This window comes from Gracilinanus agilis, chromosome 1, assembly GCF_016433145.1.
Source record: "Gracilinanus agilis isolate LMUSP501 chromosome 1, AgileGrace, whole genome shotgun sequence".
Classification (NCBI taxonomy): Eukaryota; Metazoa; Chordata; class Mammalia; order Didelphimorphia; family Didelphidae; genus Gracilinanus; species Gracilinanus agilis.
In genome coordinates this window covers 622,749,620-622,774,945 of record NC_058130.1, presented here as the reverse complement: position 1 = coordinate 622,774,945, position 25,326 = coordinate 622,749,620, and the positions used below count along the sequence as shown (strand labels likewise).

At 36.1% G+C, this 25,326-nt stretch overlaps 1 protein-coding gene across 1 annotated transcript in view; it reads left to right on the top strand.

Moving 5' to 3' along the window:
- Nucleotides 1–25,326, top strand: part of CNGB3 (cyclic nucleotide gated channel subunit beta 3) — a 171,208-nt gene that overhangs the window by 98,825 nt on the left and 47,057 nt on the right. Inside the window, exons 9-13 of the mRNA XM_044683791.1 lie at nucleotides 1,826–1,890; nucleotides 2,636–2,758; nucleotides 7,647–7,788; nucleotides 11,005–11,164; nucleotides 12,408–12,505. Of these exons, the coding sequence (XP_044539726.1) occupies nucleotides 1,826–1,890; nucleotides 2,636–2,758; nucleotides 7,647–7,788; nucleotides 11,005–11,164; nucleotides 12,408–12,505 (588 nt within the window). The remainder of the gene's footprint in view (nucleotides 1–1,825; nucleotides 1,891–2,635; nucleotides 2,759–7,646; nucleotides 7,789–11,004; nucleotides 11,165–12,407; nucleotides 12,506–25,326) is intronic.

Here is a 25,326-nt window from a genome sequence, read left to right as displayed (position 1 = left end):
ATGTTGACATTAGCTAGTGATTTAATTTAGAAGAAATAGTGAGCCTCTAATAGAACCTTGGGCCTGAATTCAAAAAGCCTCAAGTTCAAATCTGGTCTCAGACCCTTACTGGCTATGGGACTGTTTGCCTTAGTTTTCTCAACTGTAAAATGGAGATGATAATAATAGCATCTACCCTCCCAGGCTTGAGGCTCAAATGAGATAATAATTGTGAAGTGCTTAGCACAACGCCTGGCACATTGTCTCTAAAATCTTCCACACAAAATCCAAGGGAAATCCTTCACCTCCTTACTCTTGAAAGAACCCACCCCAGAGTAGCAGTTAACTTCCAACATTCCCACCAAAGGATCCTTGGAAATTCTCTTAAAGAACCTCCAAGAAGATTCTAGCTTGGTCTTAAGGTAACTCTTTTAAAACCTCTTTCTCTGAGCTGGAGGGTTTCTTATAAACAACCTTATTCTCTAATTAACCAAATTAACTAATTAATTCTTAAATTACTTTAAAATTTACAAAGCACTTTACATATGCTATCTCATATGATCTTCACAATAATCCTAACAAGTAGAGGCTATCATTGGCCGCATTTTACAGATGAGAAAACTGAGGCTCAGAACAAGTGAGTTGCCCAGGTTCATACAGATATCTGAGACTGGATTTGAACTCATAACTGACTGATTCCAAGGCCAATCCTCTATGCAGTTACCACCTAGATGCTGCCCAAACACACACACACACACACACACTCTCTCTCTCTCTCTCTCTCTCTCTCTCTCTCTCTCTCTCTCTCTCTCTCTCTCTCTCTCTCTCTCTCTCTCCTTCATTGAATTAGTATTGGAAACAAGAGTAAAAGCCATATTGCCACAGTATTTCTTTGTTATAAAGCATAATTGTGATTTTATTGGGATAAGGAACTTCCAATGAGGAATCTCCTCCTCTATTGGAGGACATATAGTAGTATAGATAGGAAACTGTTCTGTGACCAATAGCCTCAGTAAGTTACCTGGGACACTAAAACATTCAGTGACCTACCCAGGAACACACAACTAATATATGTCAGAGGTTGGACTTGTCTCCGAGTACTCCTGACTCTGAAACAACTTTCTTTCCATGATCCTATTTGCCTGCCTACAGAGTCTATTTTTTAAAAGATATTATAGGAGACAACTAGGTGGCTCAGTGGATTGAGAGCCAGGCCTAGGGATGGGAGGTCCTGGGTTCAAATTTAGCCTCAGTCACTTCCTAGCTGTGTGACCCTGGGCAAGTCACTTAATTAATCCTTATTGCCTATCCTTTATCGCTTTTCTGCCTTGGATCCAATACACAGTATTGATTCAAAGAAGGAAGGTAAGGGTTTAAAAAAATGATATTGTATAATTGCTTTTATTTCCATTTTTTCTTAAATAACAAGTCTGCAATTTGACATTAGGACTAAAATAACATAGAAAAGTGTCATTTTGTCTAAAATGCTGTCCACGTGTAAAACCCAGTGGAATTGTGCGTCAGCTATGGGAGGGGGAGTAGGAGGAGGGAGATGTAAGGGGTAAGAACACAGAGGGAAAGAACATGAATCATGTAACCATGAAAAAATTTTCTTAATCAATAAAAAAAATTTTAATTAAAAAATTAAATTAAATTAAATGATGTCCAGAGGAAATTCCCATGGGAAATGGGGGAGGGAGAAGATTTATAAATGAAAAATCTATCACTATATCATTTTCAGAAGCATACAGATGATAATAGTAAACCGCATCAGGAGGGGCTACTTGGAAAGTAGGTGTCTATAAGACTAACCTTTGCTTGATTTATTTCACTTGCTTCTATGAAGTACGCCACATTCTTTGAGTTTAATGAGCGCCTGGAGTGGAGAATGGACAAAGCATACATCTACAGGTAGAGTATAACTCAAGGTCTTGGAAAAGGGAAGAGATGAATCGGTCTTACCAACCAGACAGACATGTGGGTGGAATTAAGTCATGGCCTCCCTCTTCAGCAAAGGGAAGACATTTTATAGAATGGAAATGTGGGGGTTCGTGCCAAGGCTGATCTGATGGACACATTTTTAAATGAGATGTAAGTATCAGGATTACCGGATGATCTTAGATGATTTTAGTTCTTAGAGAGGAAAAAAATACCCCTACTAGCTTCAATTGGGATTAGTCTAGACAGACGTGCTCTTTTGCAAGACCACTTTATGTCTCTGTCACCACACCTCAGACCTAATCTGAAATACATTCTTTTTGTTGTTCTGAGCCTCTTGCAAAGAGTCCTTCAGACATATTGCGCTGTAGGATGGAATCCCATGAGCCTTTCCGAGATATCCAGTTAAATCAGCGTGTTGTGCTTTATGAGGCTCCAAGCACAGAGGTGACCCTGGAGGCCAAGGCTTTCATGGAGCTGATTCATACCATGTGTGAACGGAGAAAACAAGAACTTTTTTCCCCCACTTTGTCAAACCCAGTCAAGATGCTGGAGCCAGAAAGCAGGCAATGGTACCATCACTTTCGGTAGTCCTAATGAGAGTTAACGGTACAAGAGGTGAAAGCAAGGGGGTCTGGGGGGGCCTTCGGGGGGGAAAGAATAGGCCACGTTCCAGCAAAAACATTCATCCTCGCTTGGCATATGTTATTCCTGACAGAGTCATTCGAACCACTGGATACCTTCTGTTCATCCTACATATTAATGCATGCATTTATTACTGGGCTTCAGACTACGAGGGAATTGGTAGTACTAAATGGGTATATGATGGTAAAGGAAATAGGTAAGTGCTAATTTTGAGAAAAATATTTATTGATTTTTCTCAGCTTCTATATCGAGGTACGTCTTTCTTTTTACAACTGTTTGGATAACTAACTTTTCAACAGCCCCACTGCTGATTGTTAGTAATGAATGATGCTAATTATTTGGAGGGCAGGTGCAGTGAATAATTAGTTTACCACTGAGGGGTTTTATGGGTTTATGAGTCAGCTATAACACCACTAACTCAATTAAACATTTAGAAAGCAACAAGGACCATAAATTAAACTTGCCGATTAGGCATGCAAGTGTTCAAGGCATAAGAGATCATTGGAAAAGATTAGTGGAGTAGAATCGGTATGTGGGATATAGCAAGATGTCACTGGTTTATTTAATAGTAAAGTTTCTTTTTCTGTAGAGACAAAGGCCTTGGGCTTGAAAGAGGCCCCACTAGTTTTCTGCTTCAGTAAAAATCACATATGGGCATATTGTAAAGCAATGTCCTTGCTGGAAAGTAGCAGGTATTAGTATGTACTATCAAGGGCAACTCATAGCAGCTGTGGGAAGGATGGCAATTATAGGATAAAGAAAAGAGAGTGGAAACACTAGACAGAATTATATAGTACCTGGAGTGAATAAGGGGTGGTAGAAAAGTATTTGGGCTTTTTTTTTCCATCCCTGGTTTTAATGAATTTAAAATCATAAAGGCCCACTGACAGGGATCAAAACCAGGTAATGGTTGGTTGGAAAAGTTTGTAACCAGTCCTGTAGGTCCCTTCCTTTGGAAAATGAACTAATATAAATAGAATTGCCCATTTTTTCCCCTCGATCCAAATGACTAATTAGGATAGAAAATTAAGCTACTTATAAAGCACACTAATGGAAAGCATATGCTGGTATACATTTCGATATGTTTAGGCAGTGAGATCAGTTTATTTAGTCATCATTTCTTTCTGAGATGATTCTATTCAAAAAATATAAAATTAAAGTATGTACTAAGTCCAGCACTGGGAATTCACAAACAGAAAGGACAAAAGATCATAGTCTCAAAGAGTTTACAATTTAAATTGGTGAGGAGTGAGGATAGCAAAGACAGATGCTCTGCAAGATGGATGCTTGCATCAGAATGTTGGCCAGACTCAGGTGGTACCATTGAATCTTAATTACACTTTTCGCATTGGAAACCAGTCTGCCATTACATCGGTACAGTGTCTGAAACCAGTCGTAGGCATTCTGGAATAAGAACCAAAGAATTTGAGCATGGTGTCACTAAGAATCTGAACCAGGCAGTGAGAAAAGCACAAAAGCAGCATTTCTGTTTCTTTTTAATTGCTTTCTATGAGAATGGTCTTTTTTTTTAATAATTTTTATTTTTTAGAAAAGTTATCATGGTTACATGATTCGTGTTCTTACTTTCCCCTTCACCCCCCAACCTCCTCCCCCCATCCATTGTTCATCAAAACACATGAGAAAAGATCCCCTTTACAAATCTCCTTTTACAGGTAGGTTTTTACAGGTAATTATCTTCTACAAATGAGATCTGGTCAGAAATCAAAGCTATCGCTGCAGAATTGGGGGAACGTGGTGGGTTCAGGGTATAGAACTTGACATTTCTTCTAAAGGAACAGAGGTTCTTAAAAAGCAAAAATAAAAGACGTAGAACTTTGTAGAAGAGAAGCAAAAGATGATTTTAGAAAAATGAATTCTGAAAAAAACAAAGTAGTTGTTCTTGAAGACAGGATGTTCAGGGACAACTGCAGAATCCTAGGCCTCCCAGAAGAGCGTGACAGATTAAAAACCTGAAGCCCACGCTGCAGTAAATGGGACCCTAAAACTTCCCATACTTTTCTAATACAAGCAGCAAAGCACTGGTTAATCAAATCCGTGGTATAACACCAGGAGGGGGGAAAAAAAGAAAAAAAAAGCTTGACCTTGAAACACTTCACGTTTTATCAGTGATTTGGTTAAAATCACAGTAGACACGTTTACCAAATTTTCTGATGACTCAGAGCTGGGCGAGATAATAAACACACTGGATGGCCAAGTCAGGATTCAAAAAGAGTTTGGCTGGCTAGAGTATTGGACTGAATTTGAGCTTTGTAAAGTGCAAGTGAAAGAGGCCAGCCAGGTGGCACAGTAGATAGAGTGCCAGGCCTGGAGTCAAGAATTGTCTTCCTGAGTTCAAATCTGGCCTCTCTTACTAATTGTGAGATCCTGGGCAAGTCACTTAACATTATTTGCCTCAGTTTCCTCATCTGTAAAATGGGCTGGAGAAGGAAATGACAAACGACTCCAGTATCTTTACCAAGAAAATTCCACATGGGGTCACAAGCAGTCAGACATGACTAAAAGACTGAACGACATGAAAGCGCAAATCTCATCATGTTCACCCCCATGGAATCAAATCCAGTAGCTCCCTATTTGCCTCCAGGACCAAATCTAAAGTCTCCTGACAATGTAAGTCCTTTATAGCCTGGTCCTCTTCTACCTTCAAAGTTTTCTTATGCCTTACTCACGCCCACATTCCAGACAATCCAGTAATACCTGGACCTCCTTGCTGTTCCTCACATAAGACACTCCATCTCCCTCCTCCAGTCCCCCCATGCCTAAAATGCTCTCCATTCTCTGCCTCCCGGTTTCCCTGGATTCCTTCAAATCCCAGTTGAAATTCTATCTTCTAGGGGACAGCACTGGATGGCTCAGTGGATGAAAGCCAGACCTAAAGACAGGAGGTCCTCTGGTCAAATCTGGCCTCAGACACTTCCTGGCTGTGTGACCCTGGGCAAGTCTCTTGATGCCCATTGCCTAGCCCTTACTGCCCTTCTGCCTTAGAATACACAATATTGAATCCAAGACAGAAAGTAAGAGTTTAAAAAAATTCTGTCTTCTGCAAGAAGCCTGTCCTGGTCCTCCTTATGACCAGTGCCTTCCCCTCCTAACAGAGATCCCAGAAAGTAAACCAGATCATTTTAATTATATGAAATTAAAAGGATTTTGAGCAAACAAAATCAATGCATCAAAAATTAGAAGGAAAAGAGAAAAGTGGGGGGGAGGTGTTTCTCTGGCAAAGGTCTTATTTCTGATAGATGTGAGGTAATATCTCAAAATTGTTCATTTGCATTTCTCTTATCAATAGTCATTTGCTGCAATTTTTCATATGACTAAGGGCAGTTTTAATTTCTGAGAACTGCCTGTTCATATCCTTGGACCATTTTTCAGTTGGGGAAAGCTTTGTATTTTTATAAATTTGCCTCAGTTCTCTATATATCTGAGAGATGAGTCTTTTGTCAGAGATATATTCTATAAAATTTTTTTCAAAAAAATTTGTTGTCTCCCTTCTAATCTTGGTTGCTTTGGGTTTATTTATACAAAAACTTTAATGTAATGAAAATTACCTATTTCATTTTTCATTATGTCCTTTTTGACTTGTTTTGTCATGAATTCTTCCCATATCCATAAGCCTGACAGGTAAACTTTTCAATATTCACCCTAATTTACTTATGGTGTCACCCTTTATTTTATCCTGTTGAATGGTGTAAGATGTCAGTCTTTGCCTAGTCTCTGTCATATTGATTTCCAGTTTTCCCAGGAGTTTCTTTCCCCAAAAGCTTAGATCTTTGGGTTTATCAAACACTAAGTTGCTATGGACTTTAACTGCTATGTGTTGATTACTTAATCCATTCCATTGCTCCACCATTCTTAGCTAGTACCAGATTGTTTTGATGAATACCACTTCATAGTATAGTTTGAGATTTGGTTACAACCAGGTCTCCTGCCTTCATATTTTTTTTTCATTAATTCCCTTGATAGTCTTGGCCTTTTGTTCTTCTAGATGAACCTTGTTATTTTTTCTATTTCTATGAAATAATTTTTGAGTAATTTGATTGGTGTGGCATTGACTAGGTAAATTGAGTAGGATCATCATTTTCTTTATATTGGCTTAACCTATCCATGAGCAATTAATGTTTTTCAGATTCTTTGGGTCTGACTTTCTTTGTGTGAAATGTGTTTTATAATTGTGTTTATAGGTGCTAGGTTTGTTTTGGTAGGTATACTCCCAGGTATTTTATATCATTTAGAGTTGTTTAGAATGGAATTTCCTTTTCTATCTCTTGCTATTGGACTTTGTTGGTGGTAAATAGAAATGCTAAAGATTTTTGTAGGTTTATTTTGTATCCTGAAACTTTGCTAAAGTTGTTAATTATTTCTATTAGGTTTTTTTTGGTTGATTCTCTAAGATTCTCCAGGTATACTATCATATCACCTGCAAAGAATGATAACTTTGTTTCTTCATTGTCTATTCTAATTCCTTCAATTTGTTTTTCTGCTCTTATATTAGAATAGACAATGAAGAAACAAAGTTATCATTCTTTGCAGGTGATATGATAGTATACCTGGAGAATCTTAGAGAATCAACCAAAAAAACCTAATAGAAATAATTAACAACTTTAGCAAAGTTTCAGGATACAAAATAAACCTACAAAAATCATAATAGTGGTGATAATGGGCATACTTACTTTGCCCATGATCTTATTGGGAATGATTTTAGCTTATCCCATATTACAGAAAATGCTTGCTTCTAAGTTTTCTAATAACATTTTCCCTACTTCCATTCACTTAATGTGCTAGTATATATGGCATTCCTCATTGTTTTCTGTATTAAAACAATACATAGTAGCTTTGAGATTTGTGTGTGTGTGCGTGTATATGTGTTTGTGTATGGATCATTACCAGAATAAAATAATATATTTGAAATATATATATATGTACATATATATATATTCTCCTGTGTGGAAGATATCATATTTATAGATAAATTGGAAGAAAAATTTATAAAGTAGTTATCATGGTCCTTCAATATTAGTGACCAACATCAAATTTAAAACTTAAATGTAAATTTTCTCTATTTGCAGGTATCTAAGATGTTACTACTGGGCAGTTCGAACTTTAATTACTATTGGTGGCCTTCCAGAACCACAAAACACATTTGAGATTACCTTCCAACTCTTGAATTTTTTCTCTGGGGTGTTTGTATTCTCCAGCCTAATTGGACAGGTACAATGAAAAAAAATTAATTGCTAGATATATGTTCCATTCATTTTTATTTTTAACATATTTTCATTGATGTTTATTTTTAAATCACTTTCATTTCTAAATATAGCTATCCTTTTCTCCCTAATCTAGAATCATCCTTTATAACAAAAATAGAAAAAATAAGAATAAAAGAATTCTTCAAAACCAATGAACACACTGGTTGAGTCAAACAATATATATACAGTGTTCCACACTCTATAGTTCTCACCTTTTTAATGAAGAGAGAGTTATGTATTTTCTTATCTCTGCTTCAGGACAAAGTGTAATAATTATAATTAAATAATACTCAGCTTAATTTGTTTATATTTGCATTTACATTGGTTTAATAATTGTGTATATTGGCAGCTAAGTGGCTCAGTGTTTAAGAATGCTGGACATGGTAGCAAAAAGATTTTAAGTTCAAATGCTTTCTCAGATATTTACTGTGACCCTGGGCAAGTCACTTAAGCTCTCTCATTCTCAGTCTTTTATCACTAAAATGGAGATAATAACAATACTTATCTTTCAGGATTGTGAGGATAAACTGAGATAACACAGGTACAAGCTTTGTAAACCTTGCTACGCTATATAGATGCTATTGTTTATTTCTCTTTCCACTTAGTACAAGGTCATCTAAATCTTCCCAGGTTTCTCCATATTTTTTATATTCATCATTTTATAGCATAGCAATATGTTATTATTCCTGTATCTCAATTAGTTCAGCCATTCCCCAGTCAGTGAACATCTACTTTTTTATATATAATTTGTATATTCTTTGCTTTTAGTTCTTTGCTAATATAAAAAATTACCACTACAAATATTTCAGTTGTTTAGGACTTTTGTTTCTGCCTCCCTATGGCGTATGTTCAACAATGAGATCACTGGCTCAAAGTGACTTAGTCACTTTCTTATCACAATTCCAAATTGTTTTCCAGAATGGTTGGGCCCATTCACAGTTCTACTAACAGCACATTAATATGCCAATCTTTCACAATGATTTCAGCTAGTCTATTCTCATCTTTTGTCAGTATTTTTCAATTTTCTGGGTGTGAGTTGCTTTGATTTACATTTCTCTTCGTAATCATGTGGAGCAATCACTCATATGCTTAAGAGCCTACAATTCTTCTTTTGAGATCTGTGTGTTCATTGTCCTTGGCCACTTATCCATTGCATAATAACTCTTTGTCTTTTACATTGATATTAATATTTGGATATTTTACCTAACCAAAGATATTAACTGCAGAGTAAGTGTCCTCAGATCAACGACTTTCCTTCTCCTGATTATACTCATTTTGTTCATGCAAAATCTTTTCAATGTCATTTGTTTTCTTTTGTATTCATTGCTATCCCTTATTGACTAAAATTTTCCTTCTAGTCGAAGCTATGAAGAGTACTTGAGCTCGTTCTTTTCTAATTATTTTTATAGCATGACCTTTAATACTCATTGTGAGTATTAATATCCATTTTGAACTTGTGTGAATCCTAATTTAAATAGCACTGTAGAGGGTGTTCCAAGGCTACTTGAAGAATGCTAGTGTTTTATTAAGCACTTTACATACGCTATCTTATTTCATCTTTTTAACAAACCTCCAATAGAGGTACATAATTGTTCCTGTTACACAGATGATGAAACATACCTGAAGAAATGTAGTGAGTTATACACAATCAGACAATGAATAAATATAAATTGATTTTTTTTAACCCTTGTACTTTGGTGTATTGTCTCATAGGTGGAAGATTGGTAAGGGTGGGCAATGGGGGTCAAGTGACTTGCCCAGGGTCACACAGCTGGGAAGTGGCTGAGGCCAGGTTTGAACCTAGGACCTCCCATCTCTAGGCCATATAAATTGATTTTTGAACCTCGGTCACTCCTGATTCTAAGGCCAGTACTATTTTCATTCTACCACGAGGGCCTGATTCATTTCAATCATGAATCTCGTGAAGAGGTAACACTTTTGCACTGCATAGTTCCATGGAACTGATATTAATTACCATATTTTACATAATTATAACTTTGAATCTTGCAATAATACATGTGACCACTTCACAGGATTCATGATTCCCATCAGGAGGGACCTGACTGTAGCACACTACATTGGACTAACTAATAATACATATGATTTACCTTTAATCCGTTTATGTATCTTCTGTAGCACAGGTTCTAGACTAGAGAGAGGAACAAATATTCCACATAGTTTCATCTCTCCTGGATGAAGAGGTCATTCATTCCCACCACTCACTCCCATTCTAAATACATGGGCAAACGTCAACCATTTGTTTCCTGATTTAGGAGGGAAGTGGGAGAGGAATACAAAGAATTAATCTATGTGTCTGTTTCTGGGCTTAAGATCTTAAAGATCAGGTTTTAATTGAGTGAATTTTTACATCTCAGTTATCAGCATCAGCATATCAGAATTGAAATGTACTTGTTCCTTCATTACTACCATTGCTACTAAGGATAATGGGTAATCTCAGCACATTTTAAATTTGGATGTACACAATGCTATACACATATATTTATTTAAGATTGTATAAATAGTATAAAATGAAACTGAGAATTGTCAGTTATCCAATGGATCGAGATTATTTAGACAGTCAACCTGCAAGATTCACACACATAATTCCACTTTGACTCCTGATTTCTGGATTGACTAACTATTCTGCCAGCAGTTATTAAGCTTCCATTTTATTCTGCCGTCAAATGAGATCATATTTGTAAAGCACTGAGCTCAGTGGCTAGCACCTAGTAAATTGTATAAGTGCTTGATCACTGCTTCCCCACACCCCATTTAAACATAATCTATGGAATTTTAATTTTTTTAAACAAAAACAAATATGCCCTTACCTTCCATCTTAGAATAAATAATGTGTATTGGTTCAAAAACAGGGTGGGGTGGTAAGGGCTAAGCAGTTGGGGTTAAGTGATTTACCCAGGGTCACTCAGCTAGGAAGTATCAGAGGTCAGATACGAACCCAGGACTTCTCATCTCTAGCCTGGCTCTATATCCACTGAGCCACCTAGCTCCCCCATCTGTGGCATTTTCCAACAGGAATGATCCCCAAATCAGTAAGAAGTTAGAATGTTATCAAATCAAAATATTCATTTCATACAACTTTACTTTTTGGGATGTTTAACTTCTGGCAACTTTTGTAAAAATCTATGAAAAACATCAAAAATTATGAAATTTATCTTTTTAGATGAGAGATGTTATTGGATCAGCTACTGCCAATAAGAACCATTTCCGTGCCTGCATGGATAATGCCATCACTTATATGAATATGTATTCTATACCCAAAATAATACAGAACCGTGTTCGGACTTGGTACGAATATACTTGGGACTCTCAAAGAATATTGGGTAAGTATATCTAACATCTGCCCTGAAAAGTAGTGATACAAGCATTAGACTTGGAATATGTAGACCAGAGGATGAGGTTGATCTCTGCCTTATATCATCTATTTGTCTTTGGAAAAATCACTAAAAACCTCTTTTAATCTAAGATCTGTCACCTGTGAAATGGATAGTAACAATTTCACTAAATGACTCCTGTAGGGCAGCCAGTTAGCTCAGTGGATAGAGTGTTGGGGCTGGAGTCAGGAAGACTGTTTCTCACTAGTGATAGAAGCTACCACACTCTGTTTCCCCTCCTGTCTTTTTTGGCTATCTCTCCTGCCATCAACTCCATGGAGAATGGGGAAAAAAACATTTCTTATAGAAGCTCCTAGAGCTATCATAATAGGTAAATATATAATATTTAGTATATAAATATATAATATGTAAATAGGTAAAGTGAAGAAGTATTCAACGAAAAAATCAAGATTCTCTCTTAATAACACTCTCCCCATCTATCATGACTCCTAGCCCCTGAGGCAAAATAATGAATTATTGCACTATTTCCATTTTTAAAAATTCAGACTTAGAATCAATGATTAGTCCATAGCATTACAATTTTTCTTATTCTATAATTCTCAATAAAATATCTGGAATTTCAAAATTAGCAACTTGCATAAATTCATGCAGTGTTAACAACTACAATTAAGCTATGTCATTTATCATACATTTTATTTGCCTAAATATTTTGTATCTTATTTGCACTCGTATAGAAAAAAAGTATGAAAAAGTCACCTTTTTGTGAAAATAATCATGTTAACAGTAATGATAATAATTAGTAACACCTTCTATTACAGTTTTCTTCCTAATAGTTCAGAAGCATTTTCATATGTAGGCTCTGATTTATCATTTCTCTGATGCTGAAAAAAATTATCATTATCACTATTTTGTAGTTAAACTCACTAGCATAGTCCAATCTGGAAGATGAGTGTCTTGACTTCCATCCCAACTTTTCCCTACTGGCACATAGTAAGCACTTAACAAATGCTTTTGTCTTAATTCTTTCCTTTTATCATATATTGTTTCTGTAGAATTGATTGATTATAATGTCAAAAAGTAAAACACTAATTTTCATTGCTCTGTTTCCTTCCACTCACTTTTTTGGTCAATTCTTGTTTATTCTGTTATGAATTTTCTGATTTTGGTAAATATGTTTACAACTTTTTTTCATTTTTGTTTTCTTTGTTTTTGTTTTTTTGCCTTTTTAAAGATGAGTCAGAATTCCTGGAACACTTGCCAACCAAGATGCAACTGGCCATTGCCATCAATGTGAACTTCAATATCGTGAATAAGATCGACTTGTTTAAAGCAAGTGCTTTTACAGTAGAAAACTTCTACCATACCTGGGGTAAACCTGTGGAATCTGAACCATGATCACTTTTAGAGAAATAACTTTTACCCTAAACTTTAATAAACTCAGAAGTTAAGGGAGCATATATAAGAAAGTCACAGGCTAAGTCTTTTTTTCAGCAAAACTTTCATTAGCTCCCCTTTGTCTCCTTGCCCCATCTCCTAATTAGAGCCAAAGAAGAAGAGATTTCTTCACTGTTAATTTAACTGACATTAATTTAAATATGATTATACTCTATGGTGAATGTGAGGAGTTATCTGGCATTTGAATGTGCCTTAGCTGTGTCTGTTGAACCAGACCCTCAGGTTAAGTACAGACTGGCTCAAAGATCTGATTATCAAGCTTAATCATTCTTCTCATTCTGAAAGTTCTGGGATTTGAATTCTAAGTTATTCAGGGGATTTTCTTTTTTAGTTTTTATAGAAATAGACTTCTTTTTACATATTTATAAAGCAGAGATTTATTTAAAGTCATTAAATTCTCATACAATTTATTATGCAACTTTAAGTGAAGCATAGTAAATAGAGAACTACCTCGCCTTTGAGTAAAAAAAAAAAACCCTGGGTTCAAATTTGACTTCTGACACATGCTCGCTGTGAGATGCTATGAAACTTAATTAACCTCTTAATGCTCCTGGAAATCCTCTAAGACTATTAGTTATAGAGAAGGTTCTAGACTGCATTGATAGAGGGAGAGAATTTCTTCATTCAGAAATTCCCTAATCATTAAAATCATTGGTCCAGTGTTTATCATTCCTAACTAAAACATCTACATATTATTTCTGTTGTTCAGTCATTTGGTCATGTCCAATTCTTCAGAGCCCCATAGACCATAGCAAACCAGGTCCTTATGTCCTCCACTATCTCCCAAAGTTTGTCCAAGTTCATGTTCATTGCCACCATGACACTATCTATCCCTGGCATTCTCTTCTATCTCCTTTTCTTTTTGCCTTCAATCTTTCCCAATATCAGGTTCTTTTCCAATGAATCCTGTCTTCTCATTACATGGTCAAATTATTTGAGCTTCAGCATCCATATTTGACCTTCAGTAGTCTGAATTTCTTTAAGTGTTGACAGATTTGATCTCCTTGCTATCCAACGAATTCTCAAAGGTCTTCTTCAGTACCACAATTTGGAAGCATTGATTCTGTAGCACTCAGCTTTCCTTATAGTTAGTCCAATTCTTACATTGCTACTTAAAAACTATAGCTTTGATTATATGGACCTTTATCAGCAAGGTGATCTCTGCTTTTTAGTATGCTATCTAAAATTGCCATAGTTTTCCTTCCAAGGAGGAAGCGTCTTTTAATTTGATGGCAGCAATCACCAACTGCAATGCTCTTTGAGATCAAGAATAAAAAATCTGATACTGCTTCCATTTCTTCTCCTCTGTTTTCAAGGAAGTGATGGAACCATTTGCTACAATCTTACTTTTTTTATGTTATGCTTCAAGCTTTAAAACCTACTAAAATCTCTCTTAAAATGTTTCACTTCATTTACATTTTAATATTTGGACTGATTTATACCACTTAAATTTATGCATGATTAATGATCTATGATCTATGATCTGAAACCTTTTTCAATAAAATGGAGACCTGTGGGCTGGACATTAATATACTTAAGGATGATCAATGACTGAACATCCATCATCAAAATAGAAATGAATAAAGGTGCACCCTGGAAGCAAACCTCTCTTGGTATTTCATATGATGTAGTCTAGATCTGTCCTTTTCAACATTTTTAATCTATGATTTGAATAAAGATCTAGAAGGTATATTTATAAAATTTTCAAATGACCCTAAGCTAGATCTATTAGCGAAAAACATTAGAATATAGGATTATAGATTTAGAATTAGAAGGAAAATTAGAGGCCATGTAGTTTAAAATCTGTTCTTTTTTTAATGAGTAAACTAAGGCCTAAAAAGGTTAAATGACTTGCCCAAAATCTTATAGTTAATAAGTGAACTTGGATCCTCTGACTCCAAATATGAAAGAGGAATTATATTACTATAGAAAGCAGAATTAAGACCCATGAAAGGAAATTCTGAATTCAAAATCCCTTCTTCATTTCTAATTATTCTCTTACTTGTATTATGCCCTTCCTTTCAGGGTACCATCTTGTTCACAGTCACCTGTCAATCAATAAACATTTACTAATTCATTATTATTTATTACTTTGTGCCAGATATTATGCTAAATGGGACAAATACAAAAAAAGATAAAAGAAAGTCCCTGGCCTTAAAGGATCTCACAGTCTAACAGGAGAGACAACATGCAAACAACTATGTGAAAACAACCAAATACAGGATAGACTGAAAATAATCAGTAGAAGTAACACATTAGCATTAAGGAGGATCAGGAAAGACTTCTTATAAAATAATCCTTGATGTCACCTTTGATTCATTCACCTTACCTATCCATTGCCAAATCTTATAGTTTCTCCCTTCAGAATTCTCTTAGATGTCTATTTCTCTCTGTTCATAAAGCCAACCCTTAGCCTAGTCATTACCTTCCATCTGATCTGCTGCAATAACCTTCTAAATGGTCTTCCAGATTCAAAGTTGCAAGGTGATTTTTCTATAGCAAAAATCTGACCATCTCACTCCCCTGCTCAAAGGCCTCCAGTGACTCCCTATTATCTACATGATCAAATATAAACTCCTGGGTTTAACATTTAAAATTCTTTATAGAGGGCAGCTAGATTGCTCAGTGGATTAAGAGCCAGGCTTATAGACAATAGGCTGTGGGTTGACATGTGACCTCAGACACTTTCTAACTATGTGACCCTGGGCAAGTCATTTAACCCCCATTGCCTAGATTTTACCATTCTTTTGCCTTGGAACCAATACACAATATTGATTCTAAGACAGAAGATAAGGGTTAAAAAAATTCCAATTCTCCCAGAAAGACTCATTTCTATTTATATTTTTACTAAACAAAAAAGCAATTCCATATAATTGTAGAGAAACAGAGTTGGAAAAAGCCATCCAAAACATGAATCTCAGTCAAAATATCCCAGACAGTCACTCAACCTCTTCCTGAAGACCTAAAACAATGGCTCTCCCTCTCTCTTACTCACTACTTCCCAAAGCAGCCAATTTCACAGTTCTGATTCTTAGGAAGTTTTTCCTTTTATCAAGCCAAAATCTGTCTCCATAACTACCACATTTTAGTCCTAGTTCTGCCATTTTAGGTCAAACCAATTAAATTCAAAGGTAGCAAGTCTCCATTAAAAGCCTATTCCATACAAAACCCTGGGGGTGACACAAACTTTGGCTAAAGGATACATGTTTTTTGCCTAATAGAGCAGAATAATTCCTCTTTCTTGAGAGAGCCCTTCGGTTGTTACATAGAATCAAAGAAAGAGTGGAAAGCAACATCAGAGTTATTTTTTTATAATCTCTAGCTGAACAGGCATCTTCTATATTACATTCACAATAAGGGTTCATCCATCCTTCACACAGAATACATTCAGTGACAACTTGTTCTGTGTTTTCATACTTCTAAATATTAGAAAATTTGTCCTTATACACAGTTGAAGTTTTCCTCTTTGCAAATTCTTCCCATTACTCCTAGTTTTGCTCTCTGAAAAAAATATATCTTTCACATAACAGCCTTTCAGATACTAGAAGATATTTATAATGTCTTCTCTACAATTTTTACCATAATAAAAATCTCTCATTGTTTTAACTGATATATATACACCATTATTTCTACTCCTCTCACCATCCTAAATTTGTGTTTATCATTCTCTTCCCTAAAATATGGTGTCCTCATCTGACTTTGCTACTCTAAACTGGAATAAATTAAAGAAAAATGGTTTGCCTCCATCATTTTAGGGAATTAGACTTCAATTAATGAAGCCTGATCAGGCTAGCTTTTTTGGCTAGCCTATCACACTATTAAGACATGATGAGGTTAAAAATCATTAAAACGGGCTTTTCATATTAATTGTTGCCTAATTGTCCCTCCCCCAATCAATGCCATTGATTTTTTAAGCCACCTGAAGGAATTTACATTTATTCCTACAAAATTTCATTTTGTTATATTCAGCTCAACATTCTATCACATTAAGATCTTTGGGGATTATATCTCTGAGAGATGGCGTTATTTATTATACCTCCTTGCTTTGTGATAACTCTAAATTTAAGTGTGCCATCTATATCTTTATCTAAGCAATTGATCAAAATGTCAACTTGAATAAGACTAAGAATAGACACATATTTTGAGGACTCTACTACAAACTTCTTTCTGGGTCCATAAATCAATTAATTATTGTTCTTTGTAGTGGATCATTCAATCAGTTTTGAATACATCTAGCAGTACCATTGAATTTAAAGTCCACTAAAACCCTGAGGTCTTTCGCAGTTCCCCCATATAGATTTCATGAAGTGGATTTTTTTTAACACAAAGGTAGGACTTAAAATTCATAACTCTTGTATTTCATCATGTTAAATTTGGTCCTATGTTCTTAGCTTCTCAAAATCTTAGACTGAACTACTGCATTATCTCATTGATTGGTCTCCATGCTTCTGGTCTCTTCCTATTCAAGTCCATCCTCTACTCAAGTATCAAGTTGATCTTCCTAAAGCACAGATCTGACCATCTCACCTCCTTACTCAATACATTTAGTAACTCCCTGTTTAGCTCATAGGTCAAATGAAAAATTCTGTTTGACTTTTAAATCCCTTTATAACTTGGCCCCTTTTTATCTTACCCATATTCCCTTCTGTTGCTATTCATTCTTCAGAAGAGGACTAGTGGCATCATGGGATGAGTTCTTGACTTGTGCTTGAACTAGATTTGAGAGAGGCAGAGTTGTACAAGGTTATCAGCCTCACTCTCTCTGCCAGAGTCATCAAAGTCCAGAGGCAAGGGTAAAAGTCAAAATAACTGATAATGGCCCAAGATGCAGTAGATGACCTTAGCTTCTTCAACATACCAAGCTCTAAGCATTCCACAGTGCCTGCTTCTACTAACTTTATGGCCCCTGGAACAAATTATTCTCATTTTCCCCTTCCACTGGAACAATGTCTTCAAATGCCTGGGGCAGACACCTCCCTAAGTCATTGATGGGTTTCAGACCTGTTGGTTATCTTCAACTGGATTAGTCCATCTTCCAGAATTGTTTAACAGAGTGTGACCACTGTGCATGCTACAACTTCTTGGAGCCACAGGTGGAACTGGGTAGCAGGTGGACACCAAAGGAGGAAAGTTTCCCTGAAAAGGGCTTGGCAAGCCCTCATACAAGAGATACTAATCCTCCCTGAAGACCCTATACACCCTTCTTCATACTTTGCGATACAGTAACACTAGTCTCCAACTATTCCTCAACTAAGACACACCATCTCCCAAATGAAAGAATTTTCACTAGTTATTCTTCAAGCCCAGAACTCCCTCCTTTCTCAACTTTTCTTCCTAGCATCTCTGGCTTTCTTCAAATCTCAGACTTACCTTCTGCAAGAAATCTTTCCCAATCTCCTTTAATCTTAGTGCCTTCCCTCTGATATTGCCTGCAACTTGTCTTGTATATAGCTTGTCTGTACAAAGTTCTTTAAATATTGTTTCTTCCATCAGAGTATGAGCTCTTTGAGAGTAGGGACTGTTTTTTGCTTAGTAGAGTGTCTGACAAATGAAAGAAGCTTAATAAATATTTCTTGACTCTACTTGACTTTTTGGATCCTGACTCAGTCATTCAATATTTATTGTTATTATTGCTTCTCTTCCTAGATAGTGTCTTCTTTGATTTACCTCTACAGCTAACTTTCTTTCTATATTGTAGCTATCACTCACTATATTATATGGCTTAGCATTTGTGAGAAATGTTCACCTGATAGTTGAATAGGGGTTAGGTATATAAACTACTCAACTATTATAGCCATGTAAACCTTAAGAGGTGATAGATTCTTCCTCCCTGGAGGTACTCAGGTAAATGTTGGATAACTACATATCAGTTGGGTTACAAAAGAAATTCTTGTTCAGATATAATTCGAACTAAATTGTCACTGAGGTCCCTTCAAACTTGAACATTCTGGAATTTCCTTCCCTTTCCATCTTTAGTAAAAACTTTCTTGGTAAGATCTGCAAATTCCCCTGCAAATATATTCTTCCATTCCTTAAATGAATGTTAAAGGAAGTAGTTGCTGAATAATAGAATGTCAGAACTAGAAAGAACCTTAAATACCATGTGGTTTGGTTCCCTCATTTTACAGATGAGAAAACTGAGTCCTAAGGAGATTAAGTTAGTTGCCCAAAGTCACAGAGCTACCAGAAGTCTATCAGTTTTAAATCTTAAGCCCAGTCTAGAAATCAAAATATCATTCTCTGACATCCTAGGAGGGTAGGTGGACTTTTTATTACTGATGCAAGCTGAAGGAAAGGGTTTTAGAATAGAAAGGATTTTGGAAACCATTTAAGTGAGGATTTTGGAAACAAAACAAACCATTTAAGTGATGTTTCCAAAATCCTTTCTATACTAAAACCCTTTTCTTCAACTGGCATCAGTAATGAAAAGTCCACCTGCCCTCCTAGGTTCTTCACTCTCCTGCCTAGAATGCCAACATCCCTAGAAAGCATTTCTTCTAACATTGTTTATTGCCCAATAAATGAGCAAAACTGATTAGTGACTATATAGTTGGACAAATCTCAGAAGGTTCTCCATTACAATCCTAAATACATGTCCTACTGAAATAAACTACACCCTAATTGTTTGTGTCAAATTGGCAAAGAGCACCATTAAAAGGAAGTTATCAGCTACAATGCACCTCTTCCTTCTTTAATGAATACTTGATATTCTTTTTTCTTTCCTTGTTGGCATTTGCGAATCCATTCTAAAAAGAACAGTTAGCTTCTTTCTCATCATAGACCTTGACAATAATATCTAGTGAGGAAAGGTAATTTTGCAAGGACATACAATGGAATGTGGTGGAACAGAGAACCCAGGGCAGAGGCCATTTGGAATCTTGGTAGAGGGGCTTCTGGGAGTTCAACAGACTCTCAGGGAGGAATGCTCTGGGACTCTGAGGAGAGAGCCAGCTCTGAGATCCTATTCCAGGACTGGAAATAAACACATTCCTGTGAGATTCCTACCTTATCCTGAAATCTACTGAAACTCTGCAAATTGTTCCTGCTTCACTGATAAAGAAGATCTGTGTGGACCTTGATGGAATTTCTGAGTTTACCTTAAGGGTTTAACCTGAGGATAGGCTGGATTGGTCTTGAAGCCTGGCCTCTTATCAATGCCAGCTATTAACTAGAGACTTACTTCTTTTTGTATTTAACCTAGGATTAGTCAGTATAGAAAAGAACATCAGACAGAGAAGATTTCCAGGCTGGCCTTGGCTTTAGCCAAGGTTGAAGGCCTTGTCATTCATCTGTGTCATTAGTTAGGAAAACCTAATAACCTTCTTTCCTGACCTCATCTTTGTTATCCTTCATTCAAATAAATAATCATAAACTATAGGAAAGCAGCAGTCAGATCTATTATATAGTGGGAGAAGGGAAAAGATTGTTGGGGTGGTTCTTATCCGGGAGAGAGAGTCTTACTAGACTGGGTTGAACAAAACCTCCTAGTCGCCCATCTTGATCTCTCAGGTCAGCTTTCTGTTTCAGGGGAGAACACCTTGGAGAGACTAGGTTAAGAAAAATCCCTAAGCAACAATTTATACCATCTCCTAAGGTGTTTCTTTATCCCTATCACAATTTACTGTGTTTATCCCTTTCACCAGATTGTACTGGCCTAGGACAGAGAGCGCAGCCCTCTTTGCTCTCCGTCCAAGAAGGCATTACTCTGTCGGATCAGTTTATACAAAATTCTAGTCATCCGTCTACATTAATAATACAGGGTCTCCCTCTCATTTAACACTAGCAAAAGAATCTGAGCCCTACTACATAGTTGCAATGGTTCCATATACTTCCTTTATTTTTCTGCATCATTTTCTTTAACCTCCTGACACACACTTAAATATCCTACTGGTTCCCTTGATCCTTCTTTCTTGTTTTTCTCCTCAAGCATTTCTTCCATTCTTCCAAGAAATTCTTCACTCTCCCTAAAAATTAGGGAGTAAAAGTGTACTCTTATAGCAATTTCACTTCTTCCTTTAACAGAAAGATCAACCTGTGTTTGGTATGTGCACAATTGTTCTCTGGTTTTTGGAAAAACATAAACATGGCACAATTTCTCTAGTCACTGGTGGTTACTTGTCTTAAAGGACAAATATTCATCTTCCTGACATTTGTTGACACTGAGATGTTTATTTTTCTGAGATTCTTATTACTAACTACCTAGTTTTCCCACCTATTGTTTAAACTTGGAAGAGGGAGAAAGCTGCTAGAGGATCTTAAGAAAAGGATGGTTTTTATTTGGGGATTTTTTTTAAATGGGGACTTTTTATTTCCCAGATACAATTGATCTGCAATGAGCAGATTCATGCCAGTGACCTACTACAAATAGTAGCAGTCTGTATCCAGAATCAAAGAATTTCATAGTTGAAAGGAAGCTATAAAAGTTATCTAGGCTAACCTATACTGGAACAAGATAATTTTCTATGATATACATGATAATTGTTCATCCATCACTTCTTTTCCGACTTTTACAATCAGGTACTGTCTCCTTGTGTTTTCTTCAAAATATTCAGAAGTTGCTATTATACTCCAGACTGAAAGCATCTAGTTACTTGGCAAGAAATATTGAGGATGCCTAAGTTAATTCTGGCGTTTGGTATATTTTGAAGACACAATTCTCCAACCCATTAATTACTCCCAAGAACAAAGATACCAGTCATTTTGATGATGCTTCAATCTTTAGTGGGCCTCCAAATACAGCAGGGGTTGACTGAAATAGAATTAACCCCAGAGTGAGAAACCAAGCCATTGCTGGCGTTCAGATTTTGCCATGCCAGCACGTGTATTTGGATACTGATATATGTGGAAAAGATGGCCACCATGTGAAAGGTCATCTTTTCACACACCAGTATACAAATACCAAAATGGACTAAAATGAATAACAAAGGCCCAGATAAGTGTCTATTGGTCTAGTTTTCTCCACCATCCAATTTATTGCCCACTTCCATTGATAGCAGAACTATCTGAATTCTTAAATGTCATATTTCACCTTTAATAGGGAAAAATTTTTGCTCTCTTCTAAAATTAGACTAAGTAATGAAATGAGCCTAAGAGGTCATCTAATCTAAGCCATTGAATCTTTGTTGCACAAATGCATTCAGAAGTAAAACTCTACATGGGCAGCTCACTCTAGGATGCTACAACTACTATGATTTAATCCAGGCTTTAGCAATCTCAAAATCTGAGATAATTCCCAATATGAAGCCCTAGGGAGCTAAGTAGAAAATTATGATATATCAAGGTTCACCACTTAATTTGTATAGAAAGTCTAATCTGAGAAAAATTAAAAATTATGTTTTATCCTTATAAAAGATACATATTGTCTCAACTGCAAACTTACTTTTTAAGCAAAGAAATAAGAATTTTACCTATATATGAGAGAATTTTCTTTCTTAACAGCCTTATTTTCCTTCCTTGCTCTCAAAACCTTCCTAAAGTTTTGTTTTTATTTTTACTTTTGATTAGAGAATTTTACTTTTTTTTTAAACCCTTACCTTCCATCTTGGAGTCAATACTGTGTATTGGCTCCAAGGCAGAAGAGCGGTAAGGGTAGGCAAGGGGGGTCAAGTGACTTGCCCAAGGTCACACAGCTAGGAAGTGGCTGAGGCCAGATTTGAACCTAGGATCTCCCATCTCTAGGCCTGGCTCTCAATCCACTGAGCTACCCAGCTGCCAAGAATTTTACTTTTCAAAATTTATCAAATGAAAGATTAGGCCTTGGGCAAGTTGTTTTCTCTAACCCTCAGCTTTCTCATCTATAAAAGAAAAGAGGTTGGACTAAATAGTGTACATTAGATCTATGATATGGGTGTCATTTATCAGCTTCTATAGTTAAAATTTCAAAACCATCAAAGGAAATTTTGAGAATCTCTCCCTACCCTCTATCCCTCAATCTCCCATCAAAGGCTCAAATGGCAACTAGTATCTTAGGTATCTATCCAAGGTACTGAAATACATGGCTCACAGATCCATAACAAGGAAATTTGATGCACAGGACAAATTTCATAAAACTACCCAGGGCAAGTAGAATGAAATATGCCCTAAAATCAACCTTCTAAAATAAATTAAGGTGAGGGTGGGTAAAGATCTCAATAACACAAGAACCTTCGAAAGTCAGAGTCACCAGGAAAGCACTCAGAATATTAAGGAGACATGGACTATTATGAAGTTTTGCTGGGGAGGTGGCTGATTTAAGAAGTAGGAAGTGGAGGGGTAGAACAAGGATGGAATGGGGAAAAATCCATTCAGACTATGGCTGCTTAGAAAAAAATGGGAAAAATAGATGGAGCTACTAGAGAGTAGTGAACTTTTTTAACTAATTAACCTTATTAATTGGATGCTAAACTCAGTACTTCAACAGTATAGGAGCAATAGACTATGTTGCTCTTAGGGTAATCTAAATTTCAGAGCCCTGGAGCAAATCCTCAGTCACCCTGTCCTAATTATAGCTCTTACTAACACATAGTAGTTAATAAGTGTCTGTTGAGAGAACAGTGGAGAGAGTACTGAGTCTGTAATCAGAAAGACCTGAATTCAAATCTACCTTCAGATTCTTATTAGCTATAAAGCCCTGGACAAGTCCCTTAGCCTCTGCTTGCTTCAACTTCTTCATTTGCAAAAATGGCAATGTAAGGATAAAATGAGATGATATTTTTAAATACTAAGAAAAGTGCCTGTCACAACTAGGCACTCAATAAATGCTTGTTTCCTTCCCAATAAAAATGAAAAATAACCCAGCATTCCAATAGATACAGTAAAACTGAGACTAAAAACATAAAGGAGAAATCCCTTTTCTGGTAAGAGGAGATAAATGTATTTTATCTCCAGAATCCCTTATTATTCTCAGGCCCTTTGAAATTTAGTATACAATATTAAGGAAAGAATCTGGAAAAAAAGTGAGTACTGTGACCCATATTTGATTTAGTCACTGAGGCAAGTAACTGAAAAAATAAAAAAGACAACTCTGTTGTTTATATTTATTAAATGCCAATTATTTATAATGAATAGAATATGAGCTTAGAACTGGGCCCCTGATCAGAAAGAGCAAAATGAGATAAGAAAGATAATTGAGAAATAAAAGAGAAATCATTGGAAAATAACTTCCACACTAGAAGAATCAGACTTATTAATGCATTCCAAGAAGATAGATTAGATGATTTCTCAAATTCTATTTTTGGCCCATGATATACTCCATATCCCTATTTTTTCCTTGGGATCTTACATTCTGCTAACATCGGAAAAAATGATAACAGTTATCGAATTTTTTTTAAAGCAAATCTGTGGATCCCAGGTTAAGAACTCCTGCAGGAAACAATATAAGACAGTCAAAGCCCTGTCTTCCTTCAGTAACTTATCTCAACAAATAACCCATTCTGCATTCCCTGGTAGGAAGGAAGTTCTGAAGTAGATCTGGAAACCGGTCAACAGTCCTATTCCTGGAGATGAGACTCTAATTTCTTTTTTTTTAACTCTTCTGCCTTAGACTCAGTACTGTGGATTGGTTCCAAAGAGGATTGGTAAAGGCTAAGCAATGGGGGTTAAGGAACTTGCCCAGGGTAACACAGGCAAGAAGTAGCTTAATCAAAGTCAGAAATGCCAATAATAAATCATGAGAACTGAAACAAGAAGAAAGTGCCTCTATCTAACAGAGCAAATGTTAGATGGTTTCAGGCCTCTGCATCTCCCAGGGTAGAAATTTCATTACCCCAGGCTGAGGAACATCTCAGGAGAATACTCAGGTCTATTTAAGGAAGTGCCATTTTTATTTTGAGGTGCCTCTACAACTAGTCTTGAAGCACTGACAAACAAGTTATATAGGGGGAAAAATTATTAAACTCAAAGACGGCGCTGGAGGACCAGCTTTAACAAATCAGCAATTCCTAATCTGTGGTCCATAAACTTTTTTTAATGTATTTTTGAGAATTATATTTCAACATAACTGGTTTTCTTTGTTATTTTATCTAATATATTTTAAAATATAATTCTGAGAAAAAAGTCCATGAGCTTCAGCAAATTGCCAAAGGAGTCCATAGCACAAAAAAAAATGTATAAATTTAAAATCCCTGCTTTTGGGGTAGATGAAATCTGAAAGCTGAGGTTCTTGAAGTCCCAATGCCAGCATGCTGGAGAAGCAGTTCTGCAGAAGTGTATGCATTCAATATAAAAGGAAGAAATCTGCTGCGCATACATAGCATGGGGAAAGTGAAGCATAACTTGTCTGGACCATTCCTCAAAATGAAGTTTCTGGAAAAGCAAAAGCCGATGCTCAGGGAACAAACATCAGAAAATAAGAACAGATAAAGGATAGGCATCACCCCAGACTCAAAATATAGAGCTTGACCTGTTTATGGATCTATCCCACCTGGACTCAGAGATCATGAAGAAGTGATGATGAACATTGAAGATATATATGATAGACAATGATCTTTAGGTTTCATTGCATTTTAGTTGTTCTATGAAAGACATTTGAGAAAAGAATTTTACAAACAGTGAAAGAAAGGGCTAGGACTCTACGAAGACTAAGGCTTCATGTTTGTTACTCATTTTGCTATTTCATTAAACATACCCTTGCTTCCAACTAATTACATACACTGAATGACTAAAAAAGATAAACACATCAGTGCAGCTCATAAACTATGATACTTGGTGAACCTGGT